Source organism: Notechis scutatus, chromosome 10, assembly GCF_049901735.1.
Source record: "Notechis scutatus isolate UNSWTSFEM ecotype Mainland chromosome 10, rNotScu1.2, whole genome shotgun sequence".
NCBI lineage: Eukaryota > Metazoa > Chordata > Lepidosauria > Squamata > Elapidae > Notechis > Notechis scutatus.
The window spans coordinates 18,264,752-18,278,484 of record NC_142018.1 but is presented as its reverse complement, the minus strand read 5'-3'; the positions used below and the strand labels follow the sequence as shown (position 1 = coordinate 18,278,484).

General features: G+C 44.6%; 1 protein-coding gene across 1 annotated transcript; it reads left to right on the top strand.

Annotated features, from left to right (window-relative positions):
• The first annotated feature begins 1,007 nt into the window (after positions 1-1,007).
• On the top strand, positions 1,008-8,959 carry COMMD5 (COMM domain containing 5). Its single transcript, XM_026687800.2, has 7 exons — positions 1,008-1,354; positions 2,906-3,066; positions 4,304-4,332; positions 5,389-5,439; positions 6,557-6,652; positions 7,958-8,033; positions 8,537-8,959. Exons 1-7 carry the CDS (start codon positions 1,183-1,185, stop codon positions 8,636-8,638), a joined length of 687 nt encoding a protein of 228 aa, XP_026543585.1. The 5' UTR covers positions 1,008-1,182; the 3' UTR covers positions 8,639-8,959.
• Positions 8,960-13,733: the final 4,774 nt, after the last annotated feature.

Below are 13,733 nucleotides of genomic sequence, written 5' to 3'. Positions count from 1 at the left end.
AAGTCAATGAAGATGAGCCCCAGGTGCAAATTCTGACCCTTTCTTGAAGATTTCCAAATGAACAAGGGGTAATGGCTAACTCTTATGTCCCTCAACTTCAGTGGCTTGAGGATATCTGGACTTCAACTCCCAGAATTCCCCAACCAACACAGACCTCCGGGAGCTGAAGTCTATAGTTCTTCAAGCTGCCAAGGCTGAGAAACATTGGAGTAACTTATCCAGTCTAATGTGCAACTTGATCAGTGTTAATCTGATTAATTAATTTATTAGTGCTCTACTAATCTCACAAGCGGGATTTGGGCCATGTCCCAACTAAGCTTTGCTTAGTTCAGCACATTATGCAAGGATAGCCTCTAACTTAATCTCTATCTCAAGGCAAGGAAAGATGTGGAAGATAATTCCAATGACCATATTTTCTTGGAAAAAAAATAAATGGAAACCTGGAAATAAAAAGGTTATGAGGATTTTGAAGTGATGTTCAAAGCATTGCTTTGCAGAGGGAAAAAAAAAACCTCAAGAGCCAAACCAAGGAACAGTTTTCAAAAGCACCCTTTCTAATAAAAAATATCTACAATCAAACCGTATTAAACGTGAATTCATTCTTAAAAGATATCCATCGTTTTCACACGAACATGAAGAACAGTGTTGGAAGTGATACCATGGATATGATAAAAAATTAAATGACCCAAATAAAGAAGGGAGAAGTGATTTTTTTAAAAAAATAAAAATAAAGGGGTATTTTCTGATATAAAATACTGCCCTTTGCAATAAAGGACATGTGATCACTGTAAAGAGAACCCATCAGGCTGGCTTGGAGGATGCAAAAGCAGCCAGGAAAAAGGCTACCACACCTCTGGAAATGAAACTTACACATCCAGAGGTGGAGAACTACAACTCCCAGCAGCCTCTCGGTCACATCCGACCAATCGCCAAGCGAGCCTCCGGCAAAAAAAAAAAGATATGCGTCGGGCTGTTACGCCTTTCTGTCGCTAGGGTGCCCCCGCGAGGAATGGAACGTTCCCCGGGAATGGGGAGAGGTCACGTGGGCGATCCGGCTGGGTTTGCTTTTGCTTGCTCTGCAAAAGCAGCGCTTTTTTTGCAGAAACTCGGCGCCTGCCTCGCCTTCCTTCCTTCTTTCTTTCTTTCTTGTTTTTTTTTTTTTTGCGGGGCGAAGGAGCTGCCATGACGGCGGCGGGGAAGGGGGTGTCTCCCCCTTACCTGCCCCCGGGGCTGGCCGGCGAAAGCAGCCTGAACAGGGCCAGTTTTTGGGGGCCTCGCATACCCCCCCAGGTAGAAGCCATGGCGAAGAGCCTACAAGAGCTAGAAAAGGAGATTTTCCGGAAACTCCTCAAAGGTAAACAAAAAACAAAAAACCCTCTTACAGGGCGAGCTCCTAAAAACGGGGGAGGAAATAATTAGCTTTTTTATTATTTTCAGCGTTTCTGCAATTTTGGGAGAATGTTATCTATTTTATTTTATTTGTTTGTTTGTCAAACATGTACAAGATAACAAGTGTAAGTATGAACATAAGAACAAATAAGTGGGGACAGTAAGACTTTAGGCTTTATGTTTCTGGAGATTTTGTGATGGTGAGTGAGTGGTATTTCGCTTTTATATATATAAAGAAGTAAGAAGATAACAGGGAAGGGACTTTAGAGGTCTTCTAGTCCAACCCCATGATGTGAAGGGCAGGAAACCCTTGAAAGCACCAAAACACAAACAAAACATTAACTCTTTTTTTTGCCTTAGAACAATTGAGAGAATGTCAAAGCAAATTTTTTATCTTCTTCTCTGGAAATAAAATAATTTGTTTCTCAACAGCATCTCGCTTCACTTAAAGAGGCAACATTTTTTTTCCTCCTTCATTCAAAATATTTCTGTGTTCCCGGAGGTTTGCTTAGGTTGCCCGGCCTTGAACTTTGTGTTATAAGTAATAAAAAACAAAACGGGGATGTGACAGAGAAATTTGCAACAAACTAAACTGTTTGGCAGACCAGCAGGCTTTTCATCCGCCCTTGAAAAGATAGCAATGGAGAAGTGAAATTCTTTGGAGAGGGGATCTTGGGCCTAGAGAAAGACCTTGGTGGGAGAACTTAATTCATAATTAGCCAATATGAGATCAACATCTCCCTGGATATGTAAGATCCAACCACTGAATTTAGCTTTTCCAGCATTGCTCGTCCCCCTAAAACTTTTTCTGGAAATCAATCAATAAGCATTGATTAAAAACCATGGTACCGTCGTGCAAATAATGCAAAATATTTGGGTCCGTTGTTTGATGCTAGCATGATACACAGGCATGAAAGAGGTATGTAACCCAGGCCTTGAGAGTCCCTTTCGAAATCTGAGAAAGGCACTTCAAGAAATCTACCCTCTTTGCTAGCAAATGCAGGTAGTTCTCAGCTTACAACTGTCCCATATAACGTCCATTTGAAGTTGCCAACGGCACTGAAAAAAAGGACAGGTCCCCGTTTTTCACACGGTGGTGGCAGCATTCCCCATGGCCATGTGATCAAAATTCGGACTCTTGGCAACTCTTGGCAACCGATTCATATTTACGATGGTGGGCCCTGTCATAAATCTGAATCGGAAGTCCCTTTTGCGACCTTCTGACTGTAGGGAATTTAGGGCATCTGGCAGACAGTCTTGTCGAGAAAGTGTGGTTTTTTGTTTTTGTTTTTGCAAATGCTCCTGTGGATTTTTGGAGACTGGAAACAGTCTGAAAATGAGATTTATTTTTTTTCTGGCTGGTGCTTGGAGGTGGGGGTGGATGTCAGACGCATGTTTAAACTTTTGTGCCTTTTGAGTATTTACGACTATGGAGGCATCATCGGGTCCGTGATGCTACTTCGGGCTCAGCCTTATGGGAATTGGAGTCTTTATTCGGATTCTTGGGTTTCCACAGCCACCGTCGGCGCCTTGGAAGGAAAGGAGTGCCAAGCCTTGGTAAAGACGGTCGCTGAGAGTGCCCGTCTGTCGGAGGAGCAGCTGGCCGTCCTCCTGGCTGGCATGTATGGCCTCCTCCGCGAAGCTTTGAGGCTCCCTCTGTCTTCTCTCAAGCAAGAAGTGAGTGTTCCTCTTTAAATTTGGATGCAAAAGAAGAGAATGGGAACGGAGGTGCCCATCCGTTTTCTAAGGCCTTGTTTGGTGAAATACCAAGGAAATTCTGACAGCGAATTAGCTCTGATGATGTTCCCTCGTTTGGTGATGAAGCGTCTGCAAGAAAACAGCCAAACTCAAAGGGCACCAGGGATCCACAGCTGCTCTCCTCCTCCTCCTCCTCCTCCTCCTCCTCCTCCTCCTCCTCCTCCTCTTCTTCCTCTTCCTCTCCCATCCCTTCTAGCACTGATGATGTTCCCTTGATTGGTGATGAAACATTTGCAAGAAAATAACCAAACTCAGAGCACCAGGGATCCACAGCTCTTCTCCTCCTCTTCTCTTCTTCTTCTCCTCCTCTTCTCTTCCTCCTCCTCTTCTTCTCCTCTCCCTCCTTCTCCTCTTTCTCTCCTCCTCCTCCTCTCTCTCTTCTTCCTCCTCCTTCTCCTCTACTTCTCCCATCCTTTCTAGCACTAATGATGTTGCCTTGTTTGGTGATGAAACGTCTGCAAGAAAACAGCCAAACTCTCAAGGGCACCAGGGATCCACAGCTCTCCTCCTCCTCTTCTTCCTCTTCCTCTCCCATCCCTTCTAGCACTGATGATGTTCCCTTGATTGGTGATGAAACATTTGCAAGAAAATAATCAAATTCAGAGCACTAGGGATCCACAGCTCTCCTCCTCCTCTTCTCCTCCTCCTCTTCTCTTCCTCCTCCTCTTCTCATCTTCCTCCTTCTTCTCTTCCTCTTCTCCTCCTCCTCCTCTTCCTCCTCCTCCTTCTCTCTCTCCATCCTTTCCTCCTTGTTTGGTGATGACTCTGCAAGAAAAGCCAAACTCAAAACACCAGGGACCACAGCTCTCCTCCTCTTCTTCTCCTCCTCCCCTCCTCTTCTCCTCTTCCTCCTCCTTTTTTCCTCTTCCTCCTCCTCTCCTCCTCCTCCCATCCCCTTTCTAGCACTAATGATGTTGCCTTGTTTGGTGATGAAACGTCTGCAAGAAAACAGCCAAACTCAAAGAGCACCAGGGACCCACAGCTCTCCTCCTCCTCTACCTCTCCCCTCCTTTCTAGCACTGATGATGTTGCGTTGTTTGGTGGTGAAATGTCTGCCAGAAAACCACCAAACTCGGAGAGCACCAGGGACCCCACAGTTTCATCGTGAGCTACAAACACTCACGGCCTAATGTCTTCTCCCTCTTTCCTCTGACAGGTGTTTAAAGAAGATTTGAAATTGCTCAGGTATGTGTCCTTTTCCTCTGCTGGCAGGGACCTTAGCGTAAGTGATGGGGCCATGTGGTCCAGGGTGGGCTGCTTTGCAAGAGGCTTCCGGTGATAATAGGCCAAGCATCCGTTAAGATACGGGGACTTCCAACGACCAGAATTCCCCGGCCAGCTATGCAGTCCCTCCTTCCCTCTCTGAACTGCTTTTCCAAATGTCTTGATCTTTTTTTTTTTTTTTTGACATCTTTTGTCTCTGTTTTCCCTTTTCTCCTTTTCTCTCCCACACCAAGTATGGTTTTCATTTGACTGAAAAACCATTTCTTTTTCCTATGACTAACCTAACCAGAAAAATTAGATGCTGCAAGGGATTTGGCCAACTCCGAGGGGTGATGTTTGTAAATTGTGGGGGGTCTTTATTAAATCTTCCAGGGCAGCTGGAAAAAAACAACTTCAGAATCAACCCTTCCTTCCTTCCCTCCCTCCCTCCTTTCCTTTCTTTTCCTTTCCTTCCTCTTTTCTCCTCTCACCTTTCCTCCCTTCCTTCTCCATCCCTTATTTCTCCTTCCTCCATTCCTTCTTTTTTTCCTTCTCTATCCCTTATTTCTTCTCCCTCCCTCCTTTCTTATCCCTCTTTTCCTTCCTTCTCCATCCCTCCTTTCCTTCCTTCTCCGTCCCTTATTTTTCTCCCTCCATTCCTTCCTTCCTTCCCTTCTTTCCTTCCTTTTCCTTCCTTCTGCATTCCTTATTTCTTCTCCCTCCATTCCTCCCTTCCTTCCTCCTTTCCTTCCTTCCTTTCTTCTCCTTCCCCCTTTCTTCTCCCTCCTTTCCTTCCTTCTCCCTCCCTCCTTTCCTTTCTTCCTTTTCCTCCATCCCTTATTTCTTCTCCTTTCCTTCCTTTCTTCCCTCCTTCCTTCTCCCTCCTTTCCTCCTTTTCTTCTCCATCCCTTCTTTCTCCTCCCTCCATTCCTTCCTTTCTCCTTCCTTCCTCTCCCTCCCTCTTGTCTGGTAATTTGAGACAGAAAGAACGTATTAAAGCCCATTTGCCTTTCCCTTACTCAATCCTCCCTTTTTCAGGATACCAGAGGAATTCATTGCCGATTTTGCAAAGGTGGTCTTTGGGAACAGGTTAGTCCATTTTCCCATTTCGTTCTCCTTAGCCTTGCCTTGTTTCCTGCAATAAAACTTCTCAAGCGGGAAGGGAAAACCTGCAACTAAGCTAGCAGCGAGCAAACCTAACTCTACGCTCCAGAAACAAAATAATCATGTCCCTGTCAACTCATAAAATATTTCTATGGTCTTTTTAGAGCTGCCAACAGACAGGGAGTGGGGGGAAAGGGGTTTGAAAGAGCAGTGCGGCAGCTTGGAAATCGAAAGTGCATTCCATAAATGTTTTCAAAGATAGCAACTAGGTGACGGGCGTTTCTGCCGTGCAAAATTCTAACTGGAGAACATGATTGGTGACTCTGGGCTATGGATGTGTCCCATTGGAGAATATGAATTAGGATACACCCAGAGGGGTGGGGGGGAAACCAGGGTCAAGGTTGACAATGAATGATGTGTCTCGGAATTGTCTGCACTCAGGCAGTGCTGGGCATGTAACTCTCAATAAATCCTTTGGAAGTTTTGGAAGTTTGGCTCAAGACTAAGGATTTAATTGGGGTAATCCTAACGCTCCTTTCTTAGTTGTCAATGTAAGGAAGGAGAGAGAAGAAATAAAAACTTTCCCTTTTCACTTTCATTCGCTGCTTCCGACTCTTCTTTGGGAGCGATATTATCTTTTATAAAATTTAAATTCCAGGGTACCTTAGTTGTTGCTTTTTAACCCGGTCAGCCAAAACTTTCACTTCTTATCTTCCTCCTGCACTTCCTTTTCCAGTTGAGTGCTTCTTTGAGGTGGCCATTTCTGACCACCGCTCCTACCGCCTTCGGGAAAGGGAGTTTGGCCAGCTGAGGAGGAGAGATGCGGCTCCCCTCAACCCTGCTGGCGATCTCTCCCCTCTTCACCACCTCTACGGGGTGGCTTAGCCCCGAAGCCAGCTGGCTCAGGGCGCTCCAGCTGCGAGCCCAGGCAGAGACCGCGCACGATCGCGGATTCCTGCCTGCCGCCGAAGCCCTTCAAACCGGAAGTCCCCTAACACTCCTTTCTTTTTGCCTGGAGAAACAGCTCGTTTTTCAACCTGCTGCCTTTTAAGAGCCCTTGGTCTACTTTCTAGGCAACATTGCCCCCTCCTCTTTCTTACAGACGCCCCCTCCTCGAAGCCGCTCTTCAGAAACAAGGAAACCGGCTTCCCAGAATCGAAGACTTCAAGTGGAGAGTGGATGTTGCCCTTTCAACCAGGTTGGGAATTCTAGCCAGTCTCCCGGCAGGGAGGTGGTTTGAGTTTGCTTTTTGAGTTTTTCTAGATCGGGGGTCTTGAAACTTGGCGACTTTTTAAGACTTATGGACTTCCAACTCCCAGAATTTGAACTCCAAACTTGGTCACTTGAAGACCTGTGGAGTTCAACTCCCACAATACCCTCTGCTGTAGGTGATTGACGGAAGATCAGGAATGGCTCTATGATTTAGGGCCATTTTGTTGTTTTTTAAATTTTCTAAATGAGATGCTTGGTATTTCCTGGCCTACCCTAACCCAGGTATCGAGTTGCAAACACAAATTATTGTCCCCATTTATGATTCAGATGGAAGACCGTTCTGTTCCATTGAGTTCTTCCTCCCAATTTATTGTTCTGCTGTGGGCTCCTTGGTGCTCTCTGAGCTCGGTGGTTTCCTTGCAGACCTTTCATTACCAAACTAGGTAACGTCATCAGTGCTAGAAAGGAGTGGAATTTGGCCTCTGTATATATAGATTTTTATTGACTGTTTCCTAGTATGATTTGATTGCTTATTGGCAATCTATGACTGTATTAAATGTTGAAACTTATGATTCTTGACCCTTGACGAATGTATCTTTTCTTTTTATGTACACTGAGAGCATTTGCACCAAGACAAATTCCTTGTGTGTCCAATCACACTTGGCCAATAAAGATTATTCTATTCTATCTGTACAAGCAGCTTGCCCTTCAGTGTTGGTGAACATGTTCTTGCTGGTTCCAGCTGCTAGTATATAAATATAGGGCAAATCCCATTCCCTTCTAGCATTGATGATGTTATCTAGTTTGGTAATGAAACGTCTTCAAGAAAAGCAAGCTCAGAGAACACCAAGGACCCCACATGCCTCTTTCTTTTCTTCCTCCTCCTCCTCCTCCTCCTCCTCCTCCTCCTCCTCCTCCTCCTCCCAAACCTCATTCCCTTCTAGCACTGATGATGTTATCTAGTTTGATAATGAAACATCTGCAAGAAAAGCAAGCTGAGAGAGCACCAAGGACCCCACATGCCTCCTCCTCCTCCTCCCTGAAACCCTTCCTCCCTTCCAGCACTGATAATGTTATCTAGCTGGGCTATGAAACGTCTGCAAGAAAACAAGCAATCTCAGAGAACACCAAGGACTCCAGAGTTTAACCCCAAGCAACATATATTCTCGTTTATTGGCTTCTCCTGGTGATGGGGAAAAAAATAATGGAAAGAAATTTGCCAAATCTTGATTCAGCCTCTGCCTGTGTTCTTATGTCTCCTCTCAGGGGTGTTTAATATGTTTGTTTTCAGCTCTCTTGCCCGGGCTTTACAGCCTTCCATCTTAATGCAACTGAAGATCTCTGATGGATCCACTCATCGCTTTGAAGTAAGTCTTGCTAGCAAGTTGTTTTGGGGCAAAGTCCCTTTGAATTTTACCATAGATTTTTCAGCTCCAAAACGCTCTCCAGAATCCGCATTTTATGTCTGGCATTCTGCCTTCTCTCAGAATCCGAGTTGTAGACTACGAGGAATGTTGTGGAATGGAAAACTTTATTTTCTTTTTTACAAAAATGTGTAGTTTCATGAGGATTTTTTTTAAAAAAACAAACACATGTTTTAAATGTAGAAAATGTTTGACTTAGGAAACTGTTCTGACGAATACCGATGGATGCTTCCCCCCCTCTTATTTTCCTCCCCAAAAACTAAGTCTGACCACATAGTTTCGTAGCGAAGCATGGGAATCGAGCTAGTATTGCATATAATAAAACTTTCCATTCCTCCCTCTTATCGTATCTTCTAGTAAAAACATAGTGATAATATTAAACGTGGTAAGCTTAATAGTCACATCAATTACAATCGTCATTCTTTCTGTTTTGTTTTGTCTGTCAGGTCCCCGTGGCCAAATTCCAGGAATTAAGATACAACATCGCTCTCATTTTAAAGGAGATGAATGACTTGGAGAAAAGAAGCATATTGAAGATACAGGACTGAGCATTTAAAAACGAGAAACTCAAGTTTTCAAGACTGGAAGAGTTTACAAGGACACCTGTTTGTGTGTGCGATTATGTGCGTTGTTATACAACCTTACAAGAGCTGGCTGTACATTTTTTTGTTTTGTTATTTTCTGGGTCAGAAACTGCTGGTTAAAAGGTTGTTTACGTGACTTTAAAAAAACAACCTTTGAATTCTCCAACGGAGTGTTAATAGCCTAATTCCTATTTAACCCTTTTTATGTATGATTCATTCCAAATGAAAATTTAAAGTTTAAAAAAATAATTGTTATCCTAATGGACGAAAGGAGCCTTTTCAGATTGAACTGTGTGACTTGTTTGCCTGGTTAATCTCAGAGTGTCGGATCTGCATGCTCCGAAATGGGTTTTAGTCTTTTTTTTGGAAGGGTGGGTGGGGGCAATTCCAATTAAAGATCAGCAAAATCCAACAAAATTCAGTTCAGTTGTAGCAAGGAGCCAGTTTGGTCTAGTGCAAGGGTCTTCAAACTTGGCAAATTTAAGACTTGTGGACTTCCACTCCCAGAATTCCTGAGTTAATATGACTGGAGGAGGAATTCTGGGAGTGGAAGTTCACAAGTCTTTTTTTAAGAATTTATTTTGATAACAAACATACACAAACACAAAACATCAAATAAAACCATCTTTCCATTGTACAGTGTGTCGGTTGGTACACAATATTAACAGTTAATATTGTGCACAATATTAACACTTTCCCTCCTAAACTTTCATATTATGTAAATCAACTATATCATGTTATCAAGCCATTATTGGACTTCGATTATAAGTTCATGTTATCCTTTTCGAGCAAATCGCAACTTCTACAATGTCTAGTTCATGTTCATTTCACAATAATCAAATATATCATTACAATGTATCAACTTTACTACTTTCTTACCTAGCCATTGATAAAATAAATCCCATATTTTATCATATTCTTTTTCTTCTTGCGCTCTAATTGCCAATGTCAAATCTACTCATTTCTGCACGTTCCATTATTTTTTTAATCACCTCTTCTTCTACCAGGGTTTTTTTCACGCTTCCAATTTTGAGCAGTCCATGAGTCTTAAAGCTGTCCAAGTTTGAAGACCCCTGGTCTAGTGGTTAAGATATCAGGCTAGAAACTGGGAAACCATGAGGTCAAATCCCGCCTTAGCCATGAGAGGCAAATGAGTGATTTTGGGCCAGTCATTCTCTTGGCCCAACCCACCTCAGGTTGGTTGTGAGGCGAATAGGAGGATTACAGGAGAATATTTGTAGCTCAGAAATTGTAGAGGCAGATATTTCTCGGCACAATGAGAATATATCTGCCGAACAAAACTCCGCGTTGGCGACAGGAAGGGCATCCGGCCAGTAAACACTCAGCTCCATTCGGTTGCCCAGACTTCACCCCACAAGGGATTATGGGGTTGTTAAATGAGGATGCTTTGTAGCTCAAGGTTGACATGAGGGGTCCTGGATGATCTCTGAGCTTCCTTGTTTTCTTGATGTTTCATTGCCAAGCTAAGTAACAGCATCCATGCTAGAGTAAAGAGTGCAACACTCCTTACTAGCACTGATGATGTTACCTAGCTGGAAAATGAAATGTCTGCAAGAAAACAAGCTCAGAAAGCAACAAGGACCCCTTCAAACAGGTAGAGCTTGACTTTCAACTACAGTTGAGTCCAAAATGTATGTTGTTAAGTGAGGCAGTCTGTATTTGCTACCTGAATGCCTCAGGAAATGGGATCTGGAAGGGACCACCCAGGGATCCCAAGGCTCCAAAGGGATCCAGAAGCTGCAAATTGCCAACTGTTCTTCCTGTGAAGGCCAATTGGTTCATTTTTAATGAGCTGTGGTGGCGCAGTGGTTAAAGTGCTGATTGCCATCTGACTCCAATTCGGCACTTTGATCCTGAGCGGCTCAAGGTTGACTCAGCCTTCCGTCCTTCCGAGATGGATAAAATGAGGACCCAGATGGCTGGGGGCAACAGGCTGACTAAACCGCTTAGGGCGGGTTGTAAAAGCACCGTGAAGCAGTATATAAATCTAAGTGCTATGACTATTTTCCTTCCCTCCCTCTCTCCCTCCCTCCCTTCCCTCCTTCCCGGTGGTTAGAATGCAGTATTGCAGACGAACTCTACACACTGCCAGGAGTTCGATCCTTACTGACTCAAGGTTGACTCATCCTTTCATCCTTCCGAGGTGGGTAAAATGAAGATCCAGATTGTTGGGGGGGGCAGGCAAGAGGTTGACTCTGTAAACCGCTTAGAGAGGGCTGTAAAAGCACTGTGAAGCGGTATATAAATCAAGGTGCTATTGCTCTTCCTCTCTCCCTCCCTCCCTTCCTTCCATTAGAATGCAGTATTGCAGGATAATTCTGCCCATTGCCAGGAGTTCAATCCTGACCAGCTCCAGGTTGACTCAGCCTTCCATCCTCCTAATGTCTGTAAAATGAGGACCCAGATTGTTGGGGAACAAGAGGCGGACTCTAAACTGCTTAGAGAGGGCTGTTGAAGCACTGTGAAGCGATATAAAAGTCTATGGCTATTTTCCTTCCTTCCTTCCTTCCTTCCTTCCTTCCTTCCTTCCTTCCTTCCTTCCTTCCTTCCTTCCTTGCTTCCTTCCTTCCCAGTGGTTAGAATGGTGTATTGCAGGCTCTAACTCTGCCCACAGTCAGGACTTCAATTCTGACCAACTCAAGGTTGACTCAGCCTTCCGTTCTTCCAAGGTCAATAAAATGAGGAGCCAGAGGCAAGATACTGACTCTAAACCACTTAGAGAGGGCTGGAAAGCACCGTAAAGCGGTATATAAGTCTAAGGGCTAGTGCTATTCCTATTTTTGCTCGGTCCAAGTCCTAAGGCTTCTCAACCTTAGCCATTTTAAGGTGTGTGGACTTTCAACTCCCATTGCCAGCGAAAACATCCTCAGAGCTGTCATGACCCACAACACCCCCTCCTCCTTTCAGGGTACACACACCCCACAGCCTCTTTAGGGTTTCACAACCATGGCCCTTTCAAACAAAGTCCCAGAAATAAGAACTAGAAGGGGTCCCGGGGAGGTCATCTAGTCTAAAGCAATCTTCCCAAATTTTCATTTATTTTTTTCCCCTTCCTCCTCCATTCTCAATTTCTAGAGTCTTGGGTTTGTTTGGGGTTTTTGTTTTTACATCATAAACTGCAGGAAAGAGACAATCAATCTCTTGTTCTTGGCACACCACTTCATTGTTTTAATTTTTTTTTGGCTAAAGAGAGCTCTTTGTATTCGTCCCAAACCGTTTCCTCTCTTGCAATAGGCAGTCGGCCGGGACTCGCATCTGGGCAGAAATACACAATGCCAAAGTGCATGTTGACCAAACACAGATTATTCAGCTACCGCTCTAATGGATTGATGGGTTGGGGGACAAATGAAGGAGGGAAGTGCAGCTCGCATAGCCTAGGCCTTTAAAGAAAATAAAAAAACATTAGTGTGAGAAATTAATAGATTAACAGAGTTGGAAGGGACCTTGTAGGTCATCTAGTCTAACCCCCCACCCAAGCAGGAGACCCTACACCATTTCTGACAAATGACAGTCTAGTCTCTTCTTGAAAGCCTCCAGGGATGAAGCTCTCACAACTTCCGAAGGCAACTTCTGTTCCATGGGTGGATGTTCCATGTTCTCACTGTCAGAAAATTCCTCCTTATTTCCAGATGGAATCTCTCCTTGTTCAATTTCCATCCATTATTCCTCGTCTGGCCTTTGGGTGCTTTCAAAATAGTTTGACCCCTTCCTCCTCTCTGTGGCAGCCCCTCAAATATTGGAAGACTGCTATCCTGACTCCCCAGGTCCTTCTCTTCCCTAGCCCAGTCCCTGCAATCATTGTTTATGTTTAGAATAGAATAACAGAGTTGGGAGGGACCTTGTAGGTCATCTAGTCCAACCCCCCGCCCAAGCGGGAGACCCTACACCATTTCTGACAAATGGCAGAAATCTCTTCTTGAACGTCTCAAGTGAGGGCAACTTCTGTTCCATGGGTTGATTGTTCTCACTGTCAGAAAGTTTCTCCTTATTTCCAGGGTAAATCTCTCCTTGTTCAGTTTCCATCCATTATTCCTCGTCTGGCCTTCGGGAGCCTTGGAGAATAGCTTGACCCCCTCCTGCCTATTGCAGCCCCTCAAATATTGGAAGATGCTCTCCTGTCTCCCCTGGTCCTTCTCTTCACCAGACTAGCCAGGCCCGGTTCCTGTAACCGTTCTTCATATGTTTTAGTCTCCAGTCCCCTCATCATCCTGGTTGCTCTTCTCCGCACTCTTTCTAGAGTCTCCACATCTTTTTTATAGTGTGGTGACCAAAACTGGATGCAGGACTCTAGGTGTGGTCTATAGGATAGGATTACAAGATCCTCCCAAATTTTTGGCCGTCTGGCTCTGCTTACAAGGACTTTTGAGATCGGGGCTCAAAAGCAGAACCTATAATGATCCCAGGGTTTTCCAAACTTGGCAATTTAGCAGGAGATTTTGACTTCAAGTTCAAGCCTTCATTTAGTGGCCACTCGGAGTAGCAACCAGCGGAGGGGAGGGGGGGAGAGAGATTTGTATGTTTTTCACACTCAACACTTGTTCACAGTTTTCCTCATCAACGGAGCCCACCCCGCTCAAAAAACAACAACCCCTACCCGCAGTCAATCCTCAATTTACAACCTGTTCATTTAGTGGCTGCTTGGAGTCACAAACCAGCTGTGGGAAAAAAGGGACGTGATTCTTTTCACACTCAACACTTGTTCACACTTTTCCTCACCGACAGAGACCCCCCTCCCTTAAAAAAAAACCTCCCCCACAGGCAGTCCTCAATTTACAACCATTCGTTTAGTGGCCGCTTGGAATCACAAACCAGCGGGGGGTGGGTGGGATGGGACTTGTGTCTTTGCACACTCAACACTTGTTCACACTTTTCTCACCGACAGAGACCCCCCCCTAAAAAAAAACCTCCCCACAGGCAGTCCTCAATTTACAACCATTTGTTTAGTGGCCGCTTGGAGTCACAAACCAGCCCGGGGGATGGGACTTGTGTCTCTTGCACACTCAACACTTGTTCACACTTTTCCTCACCGACAGAGACC

Coding starts and splice junctions, on each gene's coding strand:
- COMMD5 (XM_026687800.2), top strand. CDS start 1,183: ATGACGGCGGCGGGGAAGGGGGTGTCTCCCCCTTACCTGCCCCCGGGG. Junction 4,333..5,388: donor GAAGATTTGAAATTGCTCAG/GTATGTGTCCTT, acceptor TCCCTTTTTCAG/GATACCAGAGGAATTCATTG. Junction 6,653..7,957: donor GATGTTGCCCTTTCAACCAG/GTTGGGAATTCT, acceptor GTTTGTTTTCAG/CTCTCTTGCCCGGGCTTTAC.